General features: G+C 33.9%; 1 protein-coding gene across 3 annotated transcripts in view; it reads right to left on the minus strand.

The window, feature by feature from the left end:
- Window positions 1-12,598, minus strand: part of CROT (carnitine O-octanoyltransferase) — a 48,672-nt gene that overhangs the window by 3,172 nt on the left and 32,902 nt on the right. For all 3 annotated transcript variants that reach the window (XM_006925725.3, XM_015599793.2, XM_015599792.2), the window contains exons 11-17: window positions 10,193-10,276; window positions 10,005-10,112; window positions 9,652-9,782; window positions 4,291-4,414; window positions 3,308-3,386; window positions 3,129-3,222; window positions 2,888-3,007 (exon numbers count right to left, since the gene is read on the minus strand). In XM_006925725.3, coding sequence (XP_006925787.1) covers window positions 2,888-3,007; window positions 3,129-3,222; window positions 3,308-3,386; window positions 4,291-4,414; window positions 9,652-9,782; window positions 10,005-10,112; window positions 10,193-10,276 — 740 coding nt within the window. The remainder of the gene's footprint in view (window positions 1-2,887; window positions 3,008-3,128; window positions 3,223-3,307; window positions 3,387-4,290; window positions 4,415-9,651; window positions 9,783-10,004; window positions 10,113-10,192; window positions 10,277-12,598) is intronic.

Raw genomic sequence — 12,598 nt, forward strand, 5'->3', positions numbered from 1 at the left:
TGAATTAGCAGAAATCTCTAAGTCAACATGTACAAAACAGAATTCTTAGTTACACCCTACCGTGTCTCCAAACCAATTTCTTCCCTAATTTTCTCCATCCCAGTAAATGCCACCAACAAAATTAGCAAGCTGTCAGTAAGTACTATTGGTTCTACCTCCAAAATATATCTCAAATCCCTCCACTTATCTCCGCTTTATTACAACTGCCTTGTTCGACTTATCATCCGCGCTTCCTGATTTCTCTCATCTTATTCTTGCCCATATTACTGTCCACCTAATTTATATTCTGTATAGTAGCCTATGGTCCTTTTTACATGTAAATAAATCAGGTAACATTCATGCTTAAAACTGGTTAAAAGTTTCCTATTATTTTTAGGAGAAAATCCAAACTCCCTATCATGTTACAAGGTCCTACAACAACTGACCACCCCAACAAATCAGTATCTCAAGGAGCGTTACTTTTAAAGCTCTCCAGATGATTCTAATGGGCACTCGAGTTGAAAACACTGCCCTACGGGATTTAGTTCTTGTCTATCTCTCTTCAACTGCTTCTACCACCCTCCTACTCAATTGCTAATGCCAAGCTCCTCCCTCCACCAGGACTTGTAAACTTATGTCCCACAACAATATCACTGTGAAAACATTTACTGAGTGTACCGCATTTATGAGGGAGTTACAGAGCTTGTGGGCTTATAATCTAGGGAGGGAAATAAATGACACACAATGTACACACACACACACACACACACACACACACACACACACACACACACAGATGCAGTGGGTAGTTTCCCCACACACACACACACACACACACACACACACACACACAGATGCAGTGGGTAGTTTCAAGTGTTAAAATAGCACTTCCCCCTTCCTCGCAGGTATGTGCTATTTTAAACGGTCAGGTGACAGCAAACATCTGTAATGAAGGGAGTGATTCTTACATATGTCTCAAGGAAGAGAATAGTAGGCCAAGAAAATCATGACTGTGAATGCCTTGAGGAGGGAACTTGCTTGGTCTGTTCAAGGTACAAGAAGTCCAGTGTGGCTGGGGTAAAGTGAAATAGGAGAACTGTAGGAGATAAGGTCAGTGAGGTGAGAGCTAGAGCATGTGGGATCTCACAGGAGAACTCTGAATTTTACTGTGAGTGAAAAAAAAAGTCCTTGGAGGGTTTTGACTAGAAGAATGATATAACTTGAGTTACATTTTTAAAAGGATCATTAGGACTGTTGTGTAGAGAATAGACTGTAGGGAAGGAAAGGTGGAAAAAGATCACATAGGAACCTGTTGCAATAACCTAAGTGGGAGAAGACAGTGGCTCAGCTTGGGTGGCAGCATTGGGCATAGTAAGCAGTGATCAGATTCTGGAGAGCTGTTTTCTTGGATATTCATTTGACTAAGTCCTTCTCATCCTTAACATCTTATCTTCCTTGTCACTCCTAAGACACCTTCCCTGACCACACTATATAAAGCAGTGTTCCATCTCCCCACCAGTTAGTCTCTATTACCACATCAACTTGCTTATTTCCTTCACAGCATTCATCAGTATTTGAAATTATCCTGCTTATGTGTTTGCTTTTGTCCCTTTTTCTCAAAAAGAATATAAAACGCCATAAGAGGGGGGGATCTTATCTGTCTTATGTCCTTAGTACCTAAATCCTTGACACACTATATATTCTCATTAAATACTTTCTGAATGAGTGAATGTAACTTCTGCCCCAGGATCATTAAAAATGTATTTTTAAAAAAATCAGAGCCAAGGTATTTATCATTGCATGCAATATGGGATCCACGACTTGTCAGGGACTCTATTAGAATGCTTACTTATTCTCTGTATTTGGTAATAATTTTAGACCTCTGACCCTTTATTATGAGAAATATTAATAAGATCAATGTTTAATCTTTATCATTCAACCTTTAATTTGTATATTAATATACACAAACTGAATATCATGGGAATATATAATCCAAGGATTTAGATGCCAACAAATTCACGCATCACTGGTATAACAGACTGTCACACTTGACATGAAAGCAGATGATAAAATTTTGAAAAAATAACACTATAAACTCTTTAAAAAGGGAAAAGTATAAAAACAATATATTAGAAACTGAAATACGTCATACATATATTATCATTCCAATTTTTCACATTCCTTTGGAAGTGCTTCTAATCCTGCACTCTTCTTATTCAGTGCTCAATGTAGCCACATTTTTAAAATTTATTTATTTTTTAACATTTTATTATTTTTTTTATTATTTTCTTATAATAAAACCTTCCATGCTTTGAAAGACCCCTGAAGACACTGCCAGACTGCGTGAACAAGGACCTTTTTTCATGCCTATCAATCCCACATTACCTTGTACTCTCTTTTTCCCCTACCAGGTTAATATTTTCTTTCTTACTCTTGCTACAAACTTAAATCAAACCTCATACAACCCAAATGAAAAGCATCTGAATTGGTAAAACCTTTTAAAAAACATACAACCAGTCTCTTGTCTTGGTCTCATTAGCGTTGTCTATAACTCCATGAACCATTACATATTTGCACGCTAACTTCACCTGAACTTACCATAAAATACCTTGGATAGAACAAATATGCTAATATGTACACTGGTTTTTTGAGGAGGATGATGATATGATCGCTGATTCAACCTTAAATGGTGTTCTGCACAAAACACCTAAAGGACTGATTTGACAAATGTCTCAAAAGCAGGACAGAGAAACAAATACACATTAAACATCTAGTGGTAAAAATAATTACCCATTAGCAAGTGACAGCTAACAATACAATCAGAATCACAGTGTAGGAAATATTCGAACAACAAAAGTGATAGCTTTCTTACTCTGTAGCACAGTAAAAATAAAAAGAGCAGCCTCACCTGTCCTCTCTGATATGATAGAAGAATCCATAGCCATTGTGTACCATGGGAACCACCATTCCTTGGACTCTTAAATAACCAATCAGACTTGTTGAGAGAACAAAGTTTCCACCTCCTCCACTGTGTAACACAAATAAAAGATATTATACCAGGCTTACAGATGTTTACATTGTTTCTGAAGAGCTTTTAACATTCAGGTAGAAAGAAACTGGTAAAGTTATAAAGCACTACAATATATTACCTTCTGGAGAAAAGTGGATCTGTAAAGAGTTCTGGAACAGGAAGACCTTCCTCTTTTGCTATGAGTGAAAGACCTAAAAGATGACGGTCAAATCCTGCAATGAAACCCCAAATCTGCAGTTAGAAAAAATTTTTCAACCTGAGAATTTTTTTAAGTCAAAATAATTCCAATACAAGTACCTTTTCCAGTTGAACAATCTTTCATCATTTTATTATGTTTTGCAAAAGCTTGCAACATCTTTTGCTGCCGCTCAAAAAGCTGTTAAAAATCAAGAGATGCTTCAATAACAAGCTGTACAGAAACCAAATAAATAAAAAACCTGATCTCAAAGTAATTAGGACTTGGGTAATTTGGGAATGAAAAAGTTTTTAGGAAGACCTCTGAGACACATACTTCTGTGTCTTTTCCTCACTGCTTCCACTACCTTTTTTTCCCCTATATGCCCTGTACCTTGATTATTTCTTTCCCGGTACAAGAAAACATAAACTTGTGGGCAGCACTGAAGTGACATTAACAAGTGTAAAGAAAGAAGCAACTATGATTTCAAACTAGAGAACAGTTGTACAAAAATGATACTGAAGCAGTTCCATGAAACGAAAATAAATTGACATGTACCTAACTATGTCTATCAAAACTAAAGAAATAAATGCAATGCCAAAATAGCACTGGGAAAGAACTACCCTGTTTTCTAAATGCTTCCGAAAGAACAGTAAATAAAACATATAAACAAATATAATAAATAAAACATATAAATAAAACAAATAAAACATATAAAACTGTTCTGATACTAATACATGAAAACAAGAATCTGTGATTTCAAAAATGTTCAACCACATTAAGAAAAGATTTCTTTAAAAGGAATTTTGGGAGAGTCTGTATTTTACTGGTGTTATTCTAAATATAGATCAATAGTAGCAAAATTCTCAAGGTATTGAAGAAGATATTTTGCCTAGAAAATGATACAAATGGGCTTCCAATTTCCTATCCTTCCAACTATATAGTCAACTGGAAAATGAACAAATTTTTTGAAAACTTAAGGAAGAATGTCTGAAAGTATTTTACTGATCCAGGGGAATTGAGATAAAGAATTAGTTATTCAAGGGCCAAGGTTCTTTAGAACAATTAAAAAAATGCTGTAAATTTTTTCTTTTCAAATACTCACACTGGTAGAAGGATCTTGCATGGACTGGCACCACCTGACTGCTTCTACTGTACATGATCGCACAGTCTCTGTACGACCATGATAAAAATATCTTGTCATAGCTGTTTCATAGCAGCAACCAGGGCTACAAAAAAATAAATAAATAAATAAGAATAAGAGAATTTATCATAAGAAAGAAAATGCTCTAATGTTATTACAAAGAGAGTTTGCTTAATAAAGCTGGTTGGGTCAGAGACTAAGTTCTACAATATTAACTACAGTTGAGACTTTCAATAACAAAGAGGCCATTTTCAAAATCAAGGAGCAAAAATTACTCTGGTGCACAGGGCCTGGTATAATATGGAACATTTCAAAGGCTTAGCTGCTGTCAGTTTATATAGTAAACTGTAGTCTGTGGTAGATGGTCTCTAAAATCTCCCCCAGTGATCTCTACCTCCTGCTATTTTATGCCCTGGTATAATCCCTCACTTTTGAGTTGGAGATGAACTTAGTGACTAACTTCTAATAAAAAGAATATGACCAAAGTGATGGGATGTCACTTCTGAAATTAGGTTACAAAGAGAACTCTGTCTTGCTCTCACTTTCTTACCCTGATACTCTGAGGAAAGCCAGCTGCCATGATGAAAGCTGCCCTATGGAGAGGCTCAGATGGCAAGAAACTGAAGGAGGCTTCTGGACAATAGCTTGAGAGGAACTGAATCCTACTAATAACTATTAGAGAGTGAGGATGGAAGTGGTTCCTCTCTGAGCAGTACCTTCAGATGAGAACATAGTCCTGGCTGACACCCTGACAACAACCTTACAAAAGTCCTGAAGTTAGAGGCACCCAACTAAGTTGCAAATGGATTCCTGACCAACAGAAAATGTGAGATGCTAAATGTTTATTGTTTTAAGCCACTAAGTTTTGGGGTAAATTGTCACACAGCAATAGGTAATACAGAGTCCTTAGCCTTTCGTTCCTTTATATAAAACATGAATGACTGTAGAACTAAATAAAAGCATGATTTAAGAAGTTCCCTAGAGTGATAACTGTTTTCCTGGGCTGGAGAATGACATAACAATTTTAGATACAAAGCTCTCTTACTTTCTTGGTAGTTGGAATTGAGTTAAAGAGATTAAATGGAGTGAGAGTAAAAGGTTGGAATGTGGGATCTAAGAGGACTCTAACAGAGTAATTGAGCCTCTTCTGTTCCATGTTTCTATAAGGCTTTCTTCCTGAAATAAAATAGTATCCTTTTAAAATGTGAAGAAGAAAGTGCAAATAAAAACATAAAACAGAGCTAAAATAACATTCTTTAAAAAACATTAAAAATAAAAGCAATAAAAATGAATGACAAAATATCACTACTCTGCAACCTCTAACGAAATAACAGATCTTGATAATAATCCTCAATGGTTACTAAGATATTAGGTAAAAAACTCAGAGAGTAAACTTTATAATGGATGTTGGCTAACAACTGAACCCAATCTCATTCTTAAAGGATAAAATAGAAAATTAGTAACATTGACTATTTGATTTTTTGTTGTAAAAAATAATAAAAATAACTGATTATTGTTCTCAAGTCTCTAGACCTAAACACCAGTTTATAAGGAAAACAGGAGACAGCAACATATTTAACAGTATTTTTTAACTTAAAAGCAAGTGAACAAAACACTGACATAAATTTATGTTAATGGGGACATAATGTAAAAAGATATGACCTGTGACAATAACAAAATAAAGAGGGTAGTTCATATTGTATAGAAGCAGAGTGTATACTATTGAAACTAAGCTGGTATTATTCGAACCAAGTTGTTATAAATTTAAGATGTTAACTGTAATCTCCAAGGTAACCACAAAGAAAATAGCTAAAGAATATAGAGATAAAGAAGGGAATCAAAATGATACAGTGCAAAAAATCAACTAAGTACAAAAAAGGGCAGTAATGGAGAAATTGAGGAAGAAACAAACATGTAAGACCTACAGAAAATATAACTATAAGGCAGAAGCAAATCTCTCCTTAGCAATAATTATTTTAAATATAAATAGACTGAACTCTTTAATCAAAGGCAGAGGTTAGCAGAATGGATTATAAAAGCATGGTCTATCTATATGCTGTCTACAAGAAATTAACTTTAGATACAAAGATATTAAGAGGTTAGAAGTAAAAGGATGAAAAGATATTTCATGAAAATAGTAACGAAAAGAGTTGGAGTGGCTATATTATTATCAGACAAAGTAGATTTTAAGTTAAAAGATTAAAAGAGGAAAACAAGACAGTATATATTGAAAAGGTTTAATTAAGAAGATATAACAATTATAAAAATATATGCACCAAACAACAGAACCCTAAAATATATGAAGCAAACATTGACAAAATTGAAAAGAGAACTAGACAGTTCTACTATACTAGCTGGAGACTTCAATACCCAATTTTCGATAATGGATAGAACATGTAGACAGAAGATCAATAAGGAAACAGGACCTGAACACTATAAATAACCAGATCGAAGAGACATATATAGAATATGCCACTCAATAATAGCAAAATAAAAGTTCTCAAATGCACATGGAAAAGTCAATATATATTAGGCCACATAAGCCTCAATAAATTTTAAAAGACTGAAATCATACAAAGTATCTTCTTCAATGACAATGGAATAAAGCCAGAAGTCAATAATAGAAGGAAAACTGGAAAATTCACAAATATAAAGAAATTAAAACATACTCTTAAAAAACTAATTGGTCAGGGAGAAATCACAAGGGAAATTAGAAAATAGTTTGAGATGAATGAAAAGGAAAACACAACACACCAAAACTTATTGGATTAAGCGAAAGCAATGTTCAGAGGAAAATTTATAGTTGTAAACACCTACATTAAAAAGGAGAAAGATATCAAATCAATAAACTAACTACACACCTTAAAGAATTAGAAAAAAGGACAAATTAGACCCCAAGCTAGCAAAGGGAAGAAAATAGAGTGGAGATAAACAAAATACAGAAATAAAAAATAGAGAAAGTTAACTGAACCAAAAGTTGGTTCTTTGAAAAGATCAACAAAACTGACAAACTTTTAGCTACATTAAGAAAAAAAAGGATAAGACTCCAATGACTAAAATTAGCTATGAAAGAGAGCATTATTCCTGACTTTACAGAAATACAAAGTATTATAATACTATGAACAACTGTATACTAATAAATTGGATACCGTAGATGAAATGGACATACTCTGAGAAATACAAACTATCAAATATGACTCAAGAACAGAAATCTGACTGGGCCAATAACAAGGAGATTAATCAGTATTCAAAAACCTCCCAATAAAGAAAAGTCCTGGACCAGATGGCTTCGTTGATGAATTAACACCAAATCTTCTCAAACTCTTCCAAAAAAAAAAAAAAAAAACGAAGAGGGAACACTTCCTCACTCATAATGATGTCAGCATAACCCTGATATCAAAACCAGTCAAAGATAGTACAACAAAAGATGCTATAGACCAATATCCCTTATGAAACAGATGTAAAAATCCTCTACAAATTACCAGCAAACTGAATTCAGCAGTTTAAAGGATGATACAGCATCATCAAGCGGGATTTATCCCAGCAATGCAAGAGTAGTTCAACAAATCAATCACACTAATAGAATGCAGAAAAAGACCTACATGATAATCTCAACTGATACAGAAAAAGCATTTCACAAAATCCAACACTGTTCTACAATAAAAACACTCAAACTACAAAGAAAAGGGAATTTCCTCAACATGATAAAGGGCATTTATGAAAAACCCATAGCTAACACAAAACACTGAAAATTTTCCACCTAAATGAAGAAGAAGAAAGGATGCCTGCTTTTGCCACTTCTGTTCAACATGGTACTAGTTCTAGCCAGGGGGCAAAAAAATAAAAGACATCCAAATTGGAAAAGAAAAAGCAAAACTACTTCTATTCACCGACACTTGATCTTTAGAGAACCCTGAAGAGTCTACAAAAAAATTGTGAGAACTAATAAATTGGGTAAAGTATCAAAATACAAAATCGATACATAAAAATCAATTTCTATACATTAGCAATGAACAATCTGAAAAGAAAATTAAGAAAACATTTCCATTTCCAATAGTATCAAAAAGAATACTCAGGATTAAATTTAACCAAGGAGGTGAAAAGACTCATATACCGAAAACTACAAAACATTGCTAAAAGAACATTTAAAAGACATAAATAAATGGAAAGGGACCCCATGTTCATGGATTGGAATCCTAACTGGCAGTATTGTTAAGATGACAATAGTACACAAAGTGATCTACAGAATCAATGTAATCTCTATCAAAATCCTAATGATGTTTTTGTAAAAATGAAAAACCCATCCTAAAATTCATATGAAATTTCAAGGGACTCAGAATAGCCAAAACAATCTTGAAAAGACCAAAGGTGAAGGACTCCGACTTCCAGATTTCAAAACATACTTAAGTGAAATAAGTCAGACACAAAAGGACAAATATTATATAATTCTATTTATAGGAAAAATCTAGAACAGGCAAATTCAGATAGACAAAAGTAGATTAGAGGTTACCAGGGGCTGGGGCAGAAGCGGAATGGGAAGTTATTGCTTAATGCATATAGTTTCTGTTTGGGATGATGAAAAAAATTTAGAAAAAGATAGTGGTGATGTTTGTACAACACTGTGAATATTAGTGAATGCCACTGGATTATATACTTAAAAATGGTTAAAATGGCAAGTTTTATTTAAGAAAAAACCCCATATAGCTGCTAATAAAGATAAAATGGAACAATTAAAAAATTATGAATTCAAAAGAAGGTAAAAAGGAACAAAAACAGATAAGATAAAGAGAAAATAAACAGCAAGATGGTAGACTTACACCCAACTTACTAATAATTATATTAAATGTAAATGATTTAAACATCCCATTTAAAGACAGATATTCTCAGATTGTATTAAAACAAGCAAGATCATGAAGCTTCCATTTCTGCTTAGGATGTAGAAAGTCACAATATACTATCTATCCTAAAAATGAGTAAAGACTAGATAATCTACAAAATCATACCTTTTCATGACTCCATCTGAAAACTAAGCTGCAAGAAAACCAAGTGATCTGAATTCCAAAGAATGTGAAAACCCCTCTTAGAAGATAGCAGACACTTCAAAAGTATTAAGGTAATGAAAAACAAGGAATGACTATGAAAGTGTCACAAATTGAAATCTGCCATTCTTTGGAATTATTGTTGATGGAAGTACAAATTCGGACATGGTGCCAATTGGGAAAAAAAGTAGGGAAAAACACTGTGAGTTAGGATGAAATAGCTATGATAAAGATATATCCTTGGAGTTCAAGATTCTGAAAGTGGAAATTAAATGGTCCTCACCGCCCATGAAGTCTGTAATAGGCCAGCTGAAGTGCAAGCTGAATAAATGTATCAGGGTGAAGCTTCATCTTCTTGGTTAGCTTTTTGCCAAAAGATGTAAAGGGATGCACCACAATCTGTAGATCAGATGCCTAACAAAAAGAATTAAATGGGAACAGTGAAATATGACCTAAGGAGAATACTCTAAAGGTAACCAATTATCATTTGCATTAAAGTAATTATCAGACATAAATAAAGGTATTAAAGCTATAATTTTAAAATGTTTCATGCTGTCGTGCTTAGATGATAGCCAAATTTTTATGTATAGTAGTTAAGAGAAAGCATTACTATCTAAGAGAAAAGTGAAAATCTACCTGCTTGAGATACTGGGCTTTAGCTTGGTTGACGTTGTTTAATATTTTCTCATCCACAGTGAAAACAAGCTCCTCAGGAAGTGGTATATCTCGTACTTTCTCTGAACCCTAAAAGTAGGGAAGAATTTAAAATATTATATCTATAAAAACATGAGGAGAAAAGGGATAAAATATTTGTTTTAACATACCTTCCACCTTCCTTCATTCTCAAAAATCTTCTCATCAACATAATAGCTGATTTTTACTATAACCATTGCATCGAAAGGAGCGTGCTAAAATGAAAATACACAAGATTCTGAATACTTTTTATCAAATTTGAACTTTATCTAATATTTTATTTTCACTTTTCCGCCAGTCTCAATGTGTAATAAAGTGCAGCATTCTCAAAAGCCTTACCTCCTAATGATAAAGATATGGATATTCTACAGAACAGTAAGTAACTGCTATATTTTATTTTCTGAGAAAAAAACAAATATTTAAAGTTGGAAGCACCGATTTAGGGCTCTTGAGGTAAATGAGGAGAGGTGTAAAATAAACCATGTACCATCTGGAGAAAATAATTGCTATTTGTACTGGTAGTCAAAACAGAGATATGTATGTATGCAGTGCTAAGATGTTCTGGAATTGTGGAAAAGTGGACAGGGAGGGCAGACTATGTGAAGGCTAAACTGAGGATGAGTATGAACTTCTTTAGATAAAGACAATAGGCCACTAGATGAGTATTAAAAAGCATAACGATTTTGTGTATGTATCTACAAGTGTGCAGATGTGGCAAAAATAATTCTCAATGCTTAAGGAATGTGGGAAAGACAGGCTGAGATACAGGGTGTTATAGGTTTGACAGCTATATTTAGAGAAAGGAAGTGCAGCTAGTACATTTTTCCATCATTTATTTTGAAGGACAAACTTTTTGCCTTATTTTCTCCATGTTCCTTTGATGATAATTACATAAGATGGTTTTCTCCTGTTACTGCTACCACTTTACATTAAACACAGTTACCATTTATGAACTGAATATGACACTGCTAGCTTTGGGGAGAAAGAAGAGAGAGTTAAGATATAAACCCAGCCCACCTGGTTCAGAGGGAATAATTAGGTGTCTTAAATATCACCCTAACATTACACAGCTCTGCTGCTCTATATCATGGCCCAATAGAGCCTAGAAGCACAGTGTATACTGTTATCAAGTAGGTGGTAGCCACAACATCAGGAAAGGCTCATGAGAGGGGTCAGTACAAGAGGCATGAGCAGCTCATCCCACTTGTCAGGAACGGCACAACATAACACGACTCACAGGTCACTAACAAACCCCTTTTCTAACTGCATCTCACAACTATATAGTACATTTTAGCTTTACAAAGAATTTTCAGATATCACATACATTATTTCATTTAAGACAACAGTATTAATCTTGAACTATTTTACTGGAACCACTAAGAAGGAGCAAGACTGAAGAATATGTCTCTTCTCCCACCCATCTCCTGGTGGAAAGCTAATAATCAGTTTCAAAAAAAAAGTTAGGAAATATAAAAATTTCAAATGCTTCCTGATGCTTTATTTGTTCACATAATTTTTATGTTTCTTTTTCATTTATATGGAGATAATATGTGTAACATACTGTTTTAAAATGTGGACTTTGGGTTCTGAGTCCAAACCCACCACTTACCAACTGTGCAACTATGAGAAAGTTACTTAATTCAAGTAAACTACCTCATCTGTTAGTATGGATAATAATACCTATTCTCATACAGTTGCTGTGAAAAATGATTTTAACAATGCTTATAAGTGCTTGCTAAAGAACCTGGCACGCAGCAATAATTAGTAACTGCTGTTACTACTAACAGCTGTTTATTATGCTTCCCTTCATGAAGCTCTATAGTAAGGCCTATATACAGCAAACTAGTTGACTCCAGGATTTTAAATCCCAAGAGAGAAATGCAGTTAATATAATCACAAAAGTAAATATTCAAGCACCAATGGAAGAGAGTAGCAACATGGCACTGAATTAAGAACAGCTTTATAGTATATATACTTTACTAATGATGTTTTATAGGTTAAATTGCATTTTCTGTAATCATCTTAGGTTACAAGGGAAACCTACATTGAATTAAAAGCATATCAAGGGGAGATAATCAAATATCAAGTAGAGATAATCAAATTGATTTTTAAAATATATAGGTGTTAATGCATGCACATAAAGTATGTCCATACACTTACTACAGAAAAGCAACTCAGCTGTGCTTGAGATATGTGCTTATTATGGGACCTATATTCTTTATTCAGAGATAGAAAAGATCATTAGTTATTTTCATCTTGAATTTGAGCAAACAGCAGGATGTTAGTGGTATTAGTAAAAATCAAAGTAGTGTGAGGTTTTTGGGGGGTTAGGAGTGAGGAAGAAAAGCAAGACGATGAGTTCTCAATGAGAGCAACTTACCCTCATGTAACAATATAATATCCAGTTTGAACAATTTAATATATAGTGAAACAAAACTCTCAAAATGAGAATAATAGGTAAAAAATAGAAAAGTATAACTGCGAACTACCTAAACCAGGAAAGAGAGTAGGCACGGGGGAAAGTATGATGAATATTA

Source organism: Pteropus alecto, unplaced genomic scaffold (genome assembly GCF_000325575.1).
Source record: "Pteropus alecto unplaced genomic scaffold, ASM32557v1 scaffold69, whole genome shotgun sequence".
Taxonomy (NCBI): Eukaryota; Metazoa; Chordata; class Mammalia; order Chiroptera; family Pteropodidae; genus Pteropus; species Pteropus alecto.